Below are 17186 nucleotides of genomic sequence, written 5' to 3'. Positions count from 1 at the left end.
TAAGACACGCTTCCCAACTTACTCCACAGATGGACTCTGTCCAGAAGATTCAAGAGTAATATTTCAAAAAGGGCCTGCAAGCCAATTTATCCTACTCGCTTTCACAGTCTCTCCCCCACCTCTCTCCTCCCCACCTAGCTCAAATTCCTCTGCCACGCTGAGAGCACGGTCTGGACCCTCTGTCACATTACTGTGCTCCCCTGGCAGGAGCATCTGGTTAAAGCCAACTCTCTATGTAGGTCCTGCCTGAACCTCAGTGGCCAAATGTGACCAAAGGAAAACATACCACATTCACGGGTCTCATCACCACTAACCCCAAATGGGCCCTGAATGCTGGCCAGCAATCAGATTTTACCTCCACTTACTCCCTCGCTCTCCTAGAAAACGATTTCATGCCTTCTCCTTGAACTTCCAACATTCTCCACCCCTCACCCTCCACTGAGGACCTTGGCTTCCTATTTCATTGAGAAAATAGAAGCATCAGGAGAATTTCCACAAGCTACCATCACCCCATCTACATGCCCGTGTGGCAGCCCCTGCAGCCTTCCCTCCGGGATTGTGATGAAGTGTGGAGCTTCGATCAAGCCGAGCCTTCCATGTGGGCTCTGAAGGCTCAAGCCCATCCCGTCACCTGCTTTTGGAGGTGGCTCCATCAGCTGTCCGCCCCCTCCTTCATCACCAATAATTTTTAATCTCTTCTGGGTCATTCTCATCAGCAAATGAATAGTATTTTTCCACCTGCCCCATTTTCTCTGCTTCCCTTCCAAACAAAACTCAACGCCATGGTCTGTAGTCGCTGTTTCCAACCCTTTTTAAAATCTTCTCCAATCAGGCGTTCAGCCTTCAACTCCACTCAACCCACTCCCGGTCCCTGATGGTGAATTCTCATCTGTCATGCTACGTGACCCAGTGGCAGCATCTGACTCAGGCGACTCTGTCTCCTCTTTCCTGAAGCCGTCTCTTGGCCTGGTCTCCAGGATGCCACACTCCCCGATTTTCACCTCTCCTCCCTATTGCTCCTCAGTCTTCTTGCTGATAACTCCTCAACTCACCAACATCTTAACCCTGAACCTCACTTCTGGAACCTCTTCTCTCCAAGTAGCTAGATATTCACTTCCTTGCTGTCTTATTTAGTCTTATGACTTTAAATACCATGTATACACTGAAAACTCCCAAATGTATATCTCCAGCCTAGACGTCTACCCTACACTCATTTATCCAACTCCCTCCTGACACCACCATATCAAATAAGCATCGCAAATTCTGAATTCATGTCCAAACTCAGTTCTTATTCTTCCTCCCAACCTACATCACTTCTCAGCCTTCATGGGAAAGGGAACAGACTAACTTCCAGGATCCACTTATCAGCCCCTCTGTGTATAAAAGACAAGCCACAGGTGAACAGACACTAGTATCGGATTCTAAGGGTCATCTGTATTACAGGGTCCCAGACTCAGGACACAGGAAAAGGGCAGTGCAGGCAGGGATGTGGGGAAAGAAAAGCCTGTTCTAGAGCATGACTGATCCTGGACACAGGAATCTACAAATTTTACCAATTATATTCCTGACCTGAGGTCAGCCTGTGCACCTTATTGCTCTAGCACCATAAGATGATGGGAGGCTCCTGCTCCCTATTTGTCAAATGAGTTTTGAGTATGTTCTGTTCCCAGGGCATGTGGAAGAAGTGGGGGTGGAGAATGAAGTAAAGATGTATAAATACACTCCCGGTTTCATGGACCCCAGAACCAACGGCGTTCTCTGTGGATACCACAAAATCAGAGAAGTTCAGGAAGTTGGAGATGGCATTTTTTTCCATCAATCTCGGATATGGTATTATTCTTAGGAATGACACACATCAGCAAAATGTCAACGAGGCAAAAGTGAGTCGCTGTTAACCACTGAACAGATATTAACCATGTGCAGTTGGGAGAAGGCAACTGAAAGAGCCGTAGGCAAGTTACAGACCAAAGGACTTCTGAGGACTCAGGAAGACTCTCAGAAAGCATCCAGACTACAGTTGCCTCTTCTTGCCAAAAGCCAGTAAAATCTATAAAAATGTCTTCCACCCCAGCAGCATAGCGTGTCCTAGGCAGTCATAATAGATACAGCTGGCAAACCTGCAAAGCTGAAGAAACAGCAGGTCTCCAAGAAATGCCTGTATCTGCATAAGTTTATCAGCACCAAGTGAGGAGAGAAATAGCTCAAGCTACAGGAATACAGGTGAAAAGATACTGGATTTTAAGAGCACAGATGAAAGGAAATGCAAACAGAGACTGGGAACCTCTGCAACCTCTATATTAGTCCTCATAACACAAACAACAGATGACACACACCCAGAATGACAAAGAGAAATAAGACCAGAACCGGGAGAAAGCCAGTTCTCGGAGTCAGTCTGACCCAAGTGATGGTGGTTACAAGTTAATACCTGAGCCACAGTCGCATCTGTAGGGTGAGCATTGTTGATCAGAAAGAGAACATATTGTACTGGAGAAGGAACCCCTATCCAGACTAGGAGAAATACCTGAATTAAATGAGTAAGAACAGAGGTGTTTGCAAGTTGAGGAGACCTTTGTTTGGAGAGACAGTCAAAACAGGAAGAAGCAGCCAGAAGAACCCCAGACTGCTTTGCATTCTTTCTACCACAAGAGAGAGGCAAGCCAAGAATACAGTTGGAGTTTGACCAAGCAGAGTGGAAGTTTTGGTAGAGACTAACTGGAGCACAGAGGACTCGGGTTGCCATGACGATGGGAACCCGCCAGCCTTACAATAATGCATTATAAGGAGAAAAGCTGCATGCAAATGAAGTTAAGAGTCATCAGTGGCAGAGCACCACAAGGTCACAGGAGGCATTTAGCAAGAGTCTGTGCAGCAGATAAAGGATGCAGCCCTGGCAAAGCACTTAGGTTGTATATAAAGGGGTTAAACTGAGTCCGCATGCTTGAGAGAGCATCTATGTACAGTGAAAACTTGAAGGTTCTCCTACTGGTTTGGGCATAACTGGCACCAATAAATCTCCCATATTTGTTGCCACCAGTGAATAGAAGGGGTGTTGGACTGGGAAACAGGGGTTCCCCTTTTCTTGTGGCCGGTGTGAGGAAATAAGCAGCTGGATGAATTGGGCCTTCCCAGACTGGGTGGCAGAAAAGAGAAAACCCAGTTACATTTGTATCTTATGGTGGTGGTGGTAGTAATGGCACAGTGAGCAATTTCTCTACATGTAGAAACATACATATATATACATATATTTATAATACTAATTTGACTAGCTAGCTATTCATTGTTCATTCCATGGTGTGCAACCAGTTCTAATATATGTGCAAAATGTTGTCATTACAAAGTTGTGAGTTAAAATTAAAAGAAGAGAAATACTCAGGTAGTGCTGACATGGACCACCAGAATCTCTGATTTTCAGGCAAGATCCCAGGAATCTCTCATCTCACACCTTCAGTGGGCAAAAAGCTCATTGAAAGGATTGGTAGGTAAAATTAGTCTGTACTAGTTAAGTCATTTTCTCCCACTCCCTGACCCTCTTTCCTGTCCAAGCTGAATGGCTGAATTTGGGTAAATTAAAAGCTTATATGATGTGACTCCTCCATATATTTCTAGCCCTATGCTCAACACTAAGAGTCCAGTACGCTGAACCCGCTCCCCCAGGAGCAGACAACCCTAACTCCAGAATGTGTGTCCTGCTCCTATAAAAGAGCACCGCCTGGGTCATGCTTCACACCCTAGTTCCCTGCTCAAATGAAGCCCAGCCTTTGCTGGCTCTCTCTTTCTAGGGAGGCAGGCTTGGTTCTTGTTTCACTGGCTGAAATTGGGGTGCCTTTTCCATACAATTTCTCCTGAATCAAGGTAGTCATCTACCTCACTATGACCATCGCCTCTGCCTGTGGACTCCTGGCTCCATGCCCTGTCACTAGATCCAATGCTTCGGAAAGTGATGTCATTTCAAAGTGGACATGAGGTCATTCTGCCAATGAGCAGCCTGCTATGTTTTGGAAACCAGCCCTGCAGCTCACCTAGCTCCCTCAACCCTGGATCTAGCCACAGGGGTAGCAGGAGGCATTCAATTCAATGCAGTTCAATGGCTGATGGGGTGGCTGGGAGCCCAGGCAATGAGAGGTTTCAGAAGGTCTACAGCTTGACTGTTTTTCCTCCCCACTTCCTCGGTGGCACAAATCTACAGAGGAAAGCAGGGTCACTGTCCCTTTGTGTGACCTCCATACACATGTTGGCTAGATAACTAAGGAGAGATGGAAATTTTCTCCCTGTTTCCCCAATGCCTAGCACAGTGCTTTAGATATAGAAGGTGCTCACTTAATATGTGTTTAATGAATGAACAAAGAAACTAATACAAACGATGAGTGATTCAGCTGTGTTCCTGCCTGTCTCAATGTCCTCTGAGTCTTGGCTCTGGAGGACCAACAGATCACACCTGTATCTTCAAAAGCAACACTTCTCCTTTCAGGCTTTCAATGCATTTATCACATCACTTAGGTGAGTCAACACATATAACTGAACTGCATCACTTCTAAGCCCCACAAATGACACCCACCACCAATGACGTGGGGCCAGTGCTGTAATTCCCAGAGGCACCTGGCCAATCTGAGTGACATGGCCTCAAGACATCCTTCCTGTCCCAAATGAGGAGTGATGGCACTGATCAGTCTTGCCTTCCTTCGCTCCTTCCTGCCACCCCACCGCAGCTGGTGAAAATCCTCAAGGCTTTTCTAGGTCAGTCACACATAAGCCCTGGGCATCGCGGGCATAGGCTGGTCCCTGGGACTTCTTCACTGCCCTTTAGAGCTCTAGCCTAACAGCCTGTGGCTCTTTTCTGCCAGCTCCTTCCTGCCTTGTTCAGCCTGTATGGGGCTGAATCCAGGTTAGTAATGGACATTTACTAAGCACCTACTTGTCCTGGCTCCTCAGGCATTACATTCTGGGTGAGTCTCTCCTGAGACATAACATTTCCTTTTTCTCCAGTACAGATTATACCCAGAGCTCCTTCTAAAGAGGGGCTTTGTAGAAGCCACACTGTGCCCCACCCAAAATACCTTATGAAGATGGAATTAGGTTAAAAGAAAACAGAAGGTACCTTAAGGTAAAGGCAGACTGTGGGAGTGCAGGGAAGAGGGATGATAGTTCCAAAGGTATCTGCCTGGGGGTGGGCTGGCTGGATGCATATGAGGGTACAGACCTTTGTAAGCACCTGCTTACTAAGGCAACCTGCCCAAATGGCTCTGCCCACCTAGGCTCCTTAGGCATCAAATCATGCCCACCCCCAACCCTGTCTTACTTTAGAACTTAGACCTGCACCACACCTTTCATAACTTGTTAAAATCAGACTCCAGGATGTACAGGAGCCTTCAGTGGTCACCTACCTAACTTCTTTCCCCAGGCAGGCATCTCCTAACATCCCTGACAGGCCGTCAGGCAGTTGTCTTGTGTGCCAACTCAGAACCTTGCAGACATGTCCGATCATGTGAATCACAAGGGGCACTTGTAGAAAGCTCACCAACTATTCAAAGCAACACAAAATCAAACCCTGCTTAAAAAGGGCCTGTGAACCTGAATTTTTCACCAGCATCCCTAGTGAGTCTTATAATTAAGCACATTTCTTATGTGCCTATAATACAGTGGTTCTTGAAGGTAGCTGAATATTAGAATCAGCTAGGAAGCTTTAGAAAAAAAAATCAATGACAGGCCTTTACCCATAGCTATCCCTACTTAATTTGTCTGGAGTGGAGCCCAGGGGGTGTAAATTTTTAAAGCTCCCAGCTGATTCTAATGTGCAGCCAGGGTTGAGAACTACTGTAATATCCTCCCAGACCAATGGTAAGCTCTTAGGAGACAGTAACCAAGAAATATATACCCCTTGGTACCCCTCACTGAATCCCACCACCATGTCAAACTGTCACAGAGCATACTCTCTGTAACTGCTGGGGTTACCTGATTTAACTAGCTATTCATCCATCCAATATGCGGCGTAATTTCCTGTATTAAGAAGCTGTGTACTTCCACTTAGACAGAGGCCAGACAATGGAAGCTAAGATTTCCCACAACTGAGTACACACATACACAAGCGCACACCCACATATCTGCATGCACGTGTGCACGCTCACACACATCTCCAGCCCTCCTTTTCCCGAGATTAACCATCCCAAACAATGCAGGAGCCACCTGCCCCATTTCTGCCCTCTGCTCCCGCCCCTCGCCAGCTCGACTCACATTGTACAGCACTGTGGTCCACCCTTCCATGGTGATGCACTGGAAGACAGTCAACACAGCAAAGAGGATGTTGTCAAACTGGGTGATCCCGTCGTTGGGGCCGATCCAGTCCCTGCATTCATAACCAGCTGGGCAGCCCTGCACGCCACACGGGTGAGGGGGGTCGAATCCTTCGAGAATACCTGCACGCACATTTGGAGGGTGGGGGGTAAACCACATGGTATTTAGCATGAGCTGGCAATGACCCCAGGAAGCCACAAGCATGCAATTCTATTTCCCACAGAAAGATGTGTCCTTTGCTGTCTCGGGCTCCCTCCCATCTCTGGCCTCTCTGCACCTCACACGTCACATCCCTTGTGTTCAAACCAGTATTTCCCAGCCTCCTCCAAAAATGAAGCTGGTCCTGCACGTGGTCCCCATTCTCCACAGGCCACAGCCTCTACCCTCAGCTGCGTACCAGAAATTTATAGGACTGGTCACACAGAAAGGTCTGAGGTGAAGGCAGGATCTTACTGATTTTCTAAACTTCAGACTCTAGGATAGACCATGAGTTCTTTCTGTGTCTCTTGGGGACCATCATAAACTACAGTCCCTTTGGTGAGCCTTAACTTTTTTTTTTTTTTTTTTGGCCTAAATTCCTGGTCTTGAATAAAAGACCAAACTGAAAAATAAATCCAAGGTGGAAGGTATCCTTTGAAGATTCTTTTCATAAAAAACATGGTGCCTAATTGGCCTTCTTCAACCTCTCCCCATCCCCTTTCCTCCTAGGGCTCTCTACTCAACTTGCAAAGAGCGATGAGATACAAAGAGATAAGAATTTGGAGCCTGTGTACCCCACCAGTCTCCCAAGCTCCCCTGCCAAGCCAAGCTCAGAGCTGTCTCAGTTCCTCCACACTGTTTGTCGGTCACAGCAGGGAGGAAGGTCATGAGATGGACCACAAAGGAAAAACATCTCCACAGATATGAAGGGACCCTGACTCTGAGCTCCTAGGTCTCACTAGCCTGTGGGTCGGAGAGGGTCTGTCTTCAGACAGATGGTTTCTCACACACACTCCTATAGCCTTCCACTGTGGATGGGGGAGCGGAGACCTCCTGTTTGAAATCCTCCAACTGCAAACCTAGGAGAGTATTAGCTTTGCAATCTCAGCATCCGATTGGGATGTTTAGTCTAGCCTGGCTGTGCCTCCAAAGGCTGCTGACTAGGAAGTTTCTGGTTCTATTTGTAGGGTGGGGATAGAACCTACTATCCAAGCAGTGTCTGATTAATGCCCTGAAAGGACCCCCCTGACCCGAGGGGAGAAGGGAAGAAGAGGGAGACAAGAAAGCAGCGACCGTACCTGAATTGTTCATGAAGCAGGCGCGGTGCAGCTTCCCACTGTAGAACTCCAAGCCAATGATAGCGAACATCAGGATGGCGAAGAAGAGCAGGAGGCCGATCTGCAGCAGGGGCACCATGGCCTTCATGATGGACTTCAGCACGATCTGCAGGCCTGGAAGGGAGGCAAGAGGACGACTAACGGAGCCTCGCTTGGGGCCATCTGCCCACGCGGGCTCAGTCTCCCCTCTCCCGGGGGAGGGCAAGTCTTGGAGGGAAAAGAACCATTGGTCCCAAAATGATCAAGACAGTCCCCAAAGGGATAACCAGGGCAAGTCAAGTGCAAACTGCCAGCCCTACTTCCTCCACGGACCAATCCCCTCCTCCTCCTCGCCCTGGTCTTCTGCATGCCTCCTGCCCTTCCCTCATCTGTTTCACCCCTGTCGTCTTCTGGATTAAACTTACTAGAATGTGCTTGTTTCCTAAAGGGAATCGGTCCCAGCCCTGCGAGGCTGCAAGTCCTGTGAGAGCAAGGACAGAGTTCACCCTCCCCACCGTTCTATCTCGGGCCTGGCTCTCCCAGTCGCCACTGTCACAGCACGTTCAGTACAACCAGTATTCATAAAATACCAACCCTCTGACCCAGAAATGGTCCTTCTAGGGTTCTAGCCTAAGAAAATAATCAGAGATGTGCATAAGATCGAAGCAAAAAGATGTTTGCCACAGCACTATTTCCAGTTGGAAAAAACACACCTGGAAATAACCTAAATATCCAGCACCATAGCTAAGTCCGTCATGACCCATATGACAGGCAATAGTGCAGATTTTGAAATTACATCTCTGAAGAATTTTTAATGTCAGGAAAATAAAATACTTATGGAGGGATCTAAAACTATATATACAGTATGATCACACTTATATTTTAAATGCACAGGAAAAAATATACAGAAATGTTAGAAGTTATTTCTGGCCCTGGCCTGTGTTGCTAAGTGGTTAGAGCACCAGTCTGTAAACTGAAGGGTCGCTGGTTTGATTTCGGGTCAAGGGCGCGTACCTGGGGTGTAGGTTTGATCCCCGGCCCCAGTAGGGGCACCTGTGGGAGGCAACCAATCAACATGTCTCTCTCACGTCGATGTTTCTCTCGCTCTCTCTCTACCCCCCTTCTTCTCTTCCACTCTCTCTAAAAAAATCAATGGAAAAAATATTCTCAGTAGAGGATTAACAAACCAAAAAAAGTGATTTCTGATAGGATAATGAGTGCTTTTCATTTTCATAATATATCATTTCCTGAATTTTCCAAAGTTTCTATAATGATCTTTCATTATCTTTAAATCTGAAAAGAAAAAAAAAAAGCTGCTAAGTTTAAAAAAGAAGTATCATGTCAGGTTGCTGCATACACTATTTATTACCACAGGGGTTAACTCCCAGGAAAAACTGTTTCTTATCTATCCCACATTCTCTTAGACCCAGTCCAGTTAAGGACATATCAAGGAAGCTATTAGCAGAGTAGAAAGAAGAAAAAACGGTGCTTACTGGGTATCCCCGACACGAGCTTCAGGGGCCTCAGGACACGCACGGCCCGGAGGGTCCTCAGGTCCACATGCGTGTTGAAGTGGGTTCCCGCAGTGGCCAGGATGCTGCAGATGGAGACACAGAGGGTCAAGGTTACCAGTGTCTGGCTTTCTCCCCTGTCCATGGGGGAAGCTGGATTAAAGAAGGATCAGCCAGGAAAGCACACAGAGCTGATGCCGGCTGTATGTGGGCGCACCTGAGCTGGGGTGAATCACCGGTGGTTCCAAGTGGAATTGAATTTAGCCCCATGGATTTCACTTTGCAAAGAAGGAAAATATATCATCATATTAGAATCCTAGTTCCAAATTCTTAGTAAAACACAAGGTCTCCAGCACCTGTCCCATTCCTGTTCCCTACACTCCTCTCTGTTCCTTGCAGACCTTCCACCTTTCCAACCACCAAAGCCCTCATATTTTTTATTTCAAAATTTTCTTCGATTCCCCTGTCTCCTATCTCCATCAGAAAACTTCCCTGGATTAACTACAATAAAGGAGTAACTCATTCCTCTCCACCTTGACACTTAGAATTTTGACCAGACAAATCAATCACACGGATGCTTATAATTAGGGAGTAACTTTTCTGGTCCCCATACGATATTTTTATAATTGTCCAAAATCACTGTGTGACCTAGATTTGGTTTCTTTGCTTCCATTTTCCCCCCTTCCACAGCCATATCAGAAACACACACACACATAAAAACCACACACCCAAACCATTAAAATCCTATTAGATTGTGAACACCAGTTCCTTGTCTTGAGGAGACAGTTTATTTCGTTTAATCCCATGACACTGCAGATACTTTGGAGAGACAAAGACATTCAAGTATTAACAGAAGACACAGCAAAAGGCCAAAAGCCAAAAGAACTTGGTATAAGTCCTCACTCATGCACTTGAGAATTGGGTGACTTGAGGCAAGTCACTGAACCTCGACGAGCCTCCCTACCCTCATCCACAGAACAGGGGAGTACCAAGGCCTAGGTATAAAAATAAAATGACATGGCATAGAATATGAAGAGTGGTCAGTATACTATAATGTGCCAAACAGGCATTACATCCAACACAAACATTAATAAAATGAGTTTGGCAACTCTAATTTTAGCCTTCTGCCTGTGGGATAGTTCCCTGCTCTCCCTCAGAAGCACTCCAGGACAATTTCAGCTTTCTGGAACCACTGGGAATGAGTCATTTAGCAAACTGAGTTATCTATATAGTCAAAGGGTGCCAAGAATACTTCATTCCACTTAATTATTTTTGGTAGAAACCCTCTGAAACATTTCAAGTATTGAAGAAGATACTTGAAGTGCCTTCCATACTTGAAAGAAAATGTGAATGAAAGGCTTATGCTATGTATCTCTAAGAAGCAGACAGAGAGTCCATAGGATCAAAGCACACAGATCCAGGACATCAGAACCATGAACAATAACTTTGAAACAGGGAGAGCTGCCCAGCACCAAAGCAGACTACTTCCTAACATTCAAAGTACTCAAGAATAGACTATAGAACTATCTGTTAGGAAGTTAAGAGGGTTCCTGTTTGGGTTGAAGGGTATTTTGAAGGACCAATAGAGATTTCTTTGAACTTTAAGATTCTGTAATTCTATGCTAATCCGATCTCAAAACAAGAACCAGACAGAAATCCTATTCTCATAGAGAATCTCAGGAGGGAGGCAAGCTTCCCAAGTCTTCTCCATCTCTCCTGACCCAGATCCCAAGTGCTCATCTGAAAAGGAGGGAATCGGGAATGGAGTCTCTGACACTCCTTTTGACTCTATCTTCCAAGGCCAACGAGGAAAATTAAGGAGGGGAGTGGCATAATTTCTAATAAGTAAGGAAAAACAAGAGAAGAGAGATCAAAGAGAAACATGGAAAATAGGACAGAAATAAAAATAATAATAAAGGAAAGAGGTAGAGAAAAATGTCAAGTATAGGTGGAGAGACAGGGAACTGGAAGGGCAGGAAATGGGGTTGTTGTTTGGCCAATTCTGCTAACAGGGGAAGGAGCCTTGAACTTGGAGCCTTCTGAGGTGCACGTGGGGTCTCTGCTTTCCCTCTGGTTCCTTCCATCATCTTAGAAAAGGGAGGGAGGATCTGCCCAGGTCAGAAACCAGAGTTCTGTTTCCTGGGACACCCAGATACACACGAGATGCTCTTTCATAGCATAAAAGGGGCTGTGGAAAATGAAAATGCCCTCCTAGCCCTGAGCTGAACAAGATGCATTTCAGAACAAGGAGGTAGGGGCAGAAAGGCAAAAATTAAAAGGCAAAAAGGCACAAGTGTAGAGAGAGGGAAAGACCATAGAGGGAGAGGAGAGAGAAGTGAGCAGTGAAAGAAAACATGGAGATGAAAACAGGAGGGAAAATATGAAGAAATGAGAGCTGGCGGGGAAGCAAATGTTGGAGATAAGAAAGCTTACACAGGAAAGAGAACATGAGTAAATAAAGCTAACCTGAAAGAGAGAAGCAAAACTGAGGTACGCATTGCAGGGGCCTCAGGAGCCAGCCACGAGGTAGGTCCATGTTCTTTCCACCAAGCGCAGCCCTGGGCTGAACCGACCTGCTCCCCAAGTCCTCCGAGCCCCGCTTCAGCCGGGGCCATGCCGCCTGCGCCCTGCGCCCTGCCCCCCGGGCCTTGAACTTGACCTCCTTCCAGAGCAAGAGGGCTGTCTGCTAGGCCTTCAGCCGCTACCTCCCCGTGTTCAGAGAGTCCTCGGGGGTGGGAATTACGACTTGGCTCCCCCCTCCACCTGTTAGAAGCAGGAGCAATGGGGATTCTTGGGGGGAAAAGATAATTGAGGAAAAGGACCCTGCTTCTGTGCGTCCATAAAATTCTGAGCCCACCACCATCATGGTCCTTATGAACTGATGGAGAAATTCTTTGTTTTCTAATCTGGCTCCCCTGCGAGATCGGGGACACCTCAGGCAGAGATACTGTCCTTCCTCATCTCTATGTCCCCCACACCCAGCCCAGAGTGTGGCAAGTAAGAGGTGCTCCAGGGGTGACTGATGAAAGTAATAAGCGTGCAGAATACCACAGAAATCCTTGAAAGGAGCAGGGACCACAGCTGGGACGCTGCTCAAACACGTGTCTGTTTGGTCACACAGGAGTGCACTGGACATGCGTCCCAGAGCATTTTAGAGTCTAGTGAGGATGGCCCAATACAGTCCTAAGGCTCCCGCTCTCAAGCAGATGCAGAGGACAGGCTCTGCCCATCTTTAGCAGGGGAGTTAGAGAAAGAAAGAGGGCAGGAGGAAGACCCCAAATGTAAAGGCTTGTCTCCTGGCAAAACCCAAGTCCTGAAGTGTATACAGCTCAGGACGACTCTGGGCCTCGGATATAGCAGGCCCTGGGCAGGAGGCGAGGGGAACGTGAACACTAGGAAAAGGCCCGGCCCTCAGTCTAGTAGAAGGAGACAGACATAGAAATGAAATAATTATAATTCACCATGAAGAAGGTCATAACGGAGGAATTTATAAAGTCCTATGAGCATGGGAAATGCTGCAGTGACAAACACAGTGCTATCTGCTAGCATCTCAAATACACTATCTCATGAAATCCTCAAAATTATCCTCATGTTACAATTGCCCCCATTTCATAGAAGAGGAAATGGAAGCATAGAAAAAATGAAACTGCTTATAAATGGCAAGACCAGGAGTTAAAGTCAGTTCTCTCCTGATACCAAAGCCAATCCCTTTCTGGCCCTGCTAGAGCCTGACCACCCTCCACATCCCCAAGGGTGTATTAATTCCCTAAGTCACAATAAAATCTTGCCGTCACATTTAAACTTCACACATATGTCTTTAAAATTCTTTTCTCACAACACCACAAAAGAACTCATTTTTCACTGAGAACAGATTGCGTGATGTCTTCTCAGCACTGGACAGCTCCCCTGATCCTCAGTCCAGCGTGTTTCTAAAATAATACCAAGGCCACAGTGTTTGGTCCCCAAATAAACCAAGAATTTGGTTCCCTTCATTGCAAGGCCACAAACCACGACCTCCCACAGACTTGCCATGAATCACTCTCAAGATCAGCAGGGTGGGAGGCTCAATGCCCCTCAGGTGACGACTATCACAGTATCTACACATACACTCATGAAGAGACAAAGGTGCCACAAAATCAGAGTGAGGCCACCGAGGATCACTCCAATTCTCAGTTAATAAAAGCCTAAGCTCTTTTTCCATTTCTTCTGTCACCATGAACACAGAGCCTGGTGGAGAGCTCTGTACACAGAGGAGGGAGTGCTTAATTACTATGTTACCCCAGAGCAGAGGAGAGTCAGAGAACAAACATGAACCTCTAACCACCAGCAGCACAGATGCAGTGTTCTGCACATCGTAAATGTTGAAAAGCGGATTCCTGATGGATGTCGTGGCTCAGCCCTACTGCTAAGGTGTTTGCTTTTAATTGTCAGCAGGTAAGAAGAGAATGGAGGCAGATGTGATGCTGAGGGTGTGGCATGACCATCACTGTAGTGGCATGGCAGGGCAGAAGATGGAAGTAAGGCTCTGGGCAATTATAATCGAATGGTCTCTCCCCAGGACAGTCACCCAAGACTTCTTCAACCCTGCGATCCTTCTGACCTGGGTTCTGTCTTAGCCACCTTGTCAACCCAGGTCTAACAGTCTTCTTTCACACACATATTTCACTGTGCACGTCCATGGCTGAAAAATACCCTGAAGTATTATATAAATGTTACACTAAAGTTATCCACTGTTTATCTGAAATTCAAATGTAACTAGGCATCCTGTATTTTTATTTGCTAAATCAGACTACTCTACTTAAGTGGTAAGAGAAATGACCAGGTAAAGAGCTTCCCTCTCAGTTGTTACCCAGGCCATAAACACATGGGCAAGTTCTCTTCTGAGAAGAGACACAACCCAGGGGTCTGCTCCCATTAGGTCCAGGATTCCCCCCTGAGCCCCAGAACAACCTGTTTTGTCTCTGCCCATATAGATCCCAAGGGAGAAAGAACCTCATTAGCATTCAAAAGGCAAGTAGTTCCTATCTGTGGAAAAAGGTTGATTAACACTAGCAGCTGGTAAGATGTATTTAACCAGCCCATGTTATGAGGAGACCAAGAGAAGGCAGGAAGGGATCTAATTCTAGTGGGATTTCCAACACAGAGTTGAGTCAGGATGCCACGTCCATGGGTCATCAACATAAGTGAGCTGCTGCATCCACTTAAAAGTGTTCTGTAAATGGTTAGATTCTTCATGTCTTTTACTATTTTACCTCCAGAGAGGCACCAAAACCTATCATCTCCTTCCTTTAACACACGTCTTAGATTCACCTCTTACTTTGCAGCCTCCCTCTTGCCTGAGAGAGCCCCTCCTTTGCCTTCCCTCCCCTGCCTAAATAACATGATCCAGACTTCAGAAACCAAAGGACATCCTACCTGTCTTTGGAACAGGTTTACAATCGAGAGAGACTTGAACTGGGATTCTGAGAAAGCAGGTGAACACACGCTCTCACTGCTGGTTTCAAATACCTGTTCCATCAGTCACACTAGCCATCTGGCCTTATGCAGTGGCCTCTCTTGAGCTATAGTTTTTTCATCCGTAAAATGGGGACAGTGCCTTCTGAAGAGGGTTAATGTAAGAAATGACTTTCAAATACTTTTGATCCATAGCCTACAGTAGGAAATATATTTTACATCACAAGCCAGGGTGCATTTATATATATGATTACATAATGTTTTATAAAATAACTTTTTTTTTTCTATGTGTGATATACTCATATTTTCTCTTCAGTTCTTCCTCTCTTATTTTTTTTAATGCTGATTGCAACCAACTAAATGTACTTCATGACTCTTTAAGGAGGCTGACCCACAGTTTGAAAAACCCAGACATAGAGAGACCAGCCAGTATACTGCTCACGCTCGCTAAGGAGACTGTTTTGAAGAAGACAAGTGAACCAACATGAATTGCTGCCTTAATAGCACCGTGAGGCTTCTTGGTGCTTTCCCAGAACCATGAAAGAGTTGGCCTTGAAAGATTTTGCACCTTTCCAAGAACTGCAGACATATTCTAGGAGAGAGCCCAATCCCACCTATGGTACCTGAAGAAGCATCAGTATCCTGCCCTCCTCCAGAATGGGCCGTCTTAAAGAGATCACATACACACCCACTAACTTCAAAACCCGCATGAGACTCTGTGTGTGTGTGTGTGTTGGGCTTGTGTCTGAGCTAATTTATAGCCAAAACAGAGTGTGGATCTTCTTCTAAGCCCACAAACAAGCCCATAAACAATACATAAAATGTTTTTATGACTATAGCAAATTATCTTATATTTGGTTTAATAGTTGATAGGGTTTTTTATTACCTATTTTTTTTCTCTTTCTTTTTGCCCCTCCACTATTTTTTTATTCCCATACCCTCAGCCCCGCCCCCCCCTTTGGCAATCATTTACTTTACACACACACACACACACACACACACACACACACACACACACACACATTAGGCCAGGAAGCTCTAATATTTCTTAGGAGGATGGGAAGCAAGGTAGGTCAAGTTGTCTCTTTCCAATAAAGAAGATCTGTGCCCTTTCCAGGAGGGAATAAGTAGTTCTGTACTTATCAAAGGTAAGGTAGCCCTTTTTGGAATTTAAAACGTGGTTCCTAATTAAGTTTCATGAGAATCTTAGTGCATATGAAATGGTCTCAAAATATGCATTTTGAGGGACAAAAAAATCATAGCCTAAAAATCCCCTTTCCTTTCCCACCAAAAGAAAGTTCAGCAATTAGACCATGTCACACCAAGGAGAGGAGGTTGTATTGACATTCGAGACCAGATCTTTGGGGGGGAGACTGTGCATTGTGGGATGTTTAGCAGCATCTTTGGCTTCTGTCCACTAGATGCCAGTAGTAACCCCTTCTCTAGTCTCCCCCTTTCCAGGTTATGACAATTAAAAATGTCTCAAATATAGTTAAATGTCCTTTGGGCGGCACCCCTGGTTGAAACTACTGCTGTAGGAGAACCTCTCAGATAGCAATTCCTCCACACTGAGCAATAGCCTGATTAAACGCAATGCACATGTTTCACACCAAGTCCCTAGCCCCCCAGGATAAATACACACAGCCCCTCTCAGGCAGAAATAAGGAGGTGGCCAGGGTGACCCCCAGTCACAAGGCATAGATTTGAGGCACTGCCAGCAGTGACGAAAACGCCCTCCGTCTTCTTCCTTAAACATCATTCGAGGTTCCATGAAGCTTAACTTACCCAGCACATCTCCAAAAGAAGCTTTAATCCAAAAGAAGTTGCCCTGAATGATGCGAGGACACAAACAAGGAAACATACAGGGGAGGGTTTTAGTTGCTTAACCTCCATGTAATGGAAACAAAGGTTGAGTCCCTGCCAATGGTCCTGGGTTTCTTTCTTTTTTATGAGAAAGCCCCCGATTATTCACTCAGACACAGCAAAGGGAAATGCCAAGTGATGGGCAGAAGCTCTATTGCTGCCATTCAGGTCCGGAGATGACGACGGCGATGGTGATGATGATGATGATGATGATGGTAAGGAAATACCTCATGACTGTTTCAGTTTCCATAGCTTTGTTCCATACATTTACCATCAGCTCTCATCTTATAGCTCAGAAAGAGAAACTGGCCAGCCCAAGGTCACTGCGATAGTAAATGGTTAAACTGAGACTCAAACCCAGAAATTTAGATTCCAAATTTGGAGCACTTTCAGCAGCTACAAAAGATAATAGCTAATGCTAGAAATATATCCCAAAGGCACATGTATTTGACGAATGCCTTCGCTAAGAAGACCACGGGCTGCCTCTCTGCAGAGCGTTACGGCGCCCTACGATTGCAGCATCGTATGAGTGTTACCAGAACTGTGCTTCGGAGAGTCGGCAAAGACGGAGAATTGCCGGAGAGGGAAATCCCACGTTATAAGAACTCCCTGACATAAATACATGTTCCCTGAATTGTTTTCCTAGTAGTGGTGAGGGATTTCTGTTCATCTACCACCACCCACACACTTTCTCTCCCCAGGTCTCCCTCGGGGCCAACAATGAGCATTTGTGAGATGGCGAGTCAGGGACGGAGGCAGCTGAGGCACAGAGCCC

The 17186-nt window shown here is 46.1% G+C and overlaps 1 protein-coding gene across 1 annotated transcript in view; it reads right to left on the bottom strand.

Moving 5' to 3' along the window:
- Window positions 1-17186, bottom strand: part of CACNA1E (calcium voltage-gated channel subunit alpha1 E) — a 351537-nt gene that overhangs the window by 165772 nt on the left and 168579 nt on the right. Inside the window, exons 6-8 of the mRNA XM_081120447.1 lie at window positions 9077-9180; window positions 7566-7718; window positions 6229-6410 (exon numbers count right to left, since the gene is read on the bottom strand). Of these exons, the coding sequence (XP_080976573.1) occupies window positions 6229-6410; window positions 7566-7718; window positions 9077-9180 (439 nt within the window). The remainder of the gene's footprint in view (window positions 1-6228; window positions 6411-7565; window positions 7719-9076; window positions 9181-17186) is intronic.

This window comes from Miniopterus schreibersii (assembly GCF_964146895.1).
Source record: "Miniopterus schreibersii genome assembly, chromosome: 19".
Classification (NCBI taxonomy): domain Eukaryota; kingdom Metazoa; phylum Chordata; class Mammalia; order Chiroptera; family Miniopteridae; genus Miniopterus; species Miniopterus schreibersii.
This window is presented reverse-complemented; position numbering and strand designations above follow the sequence as displayed.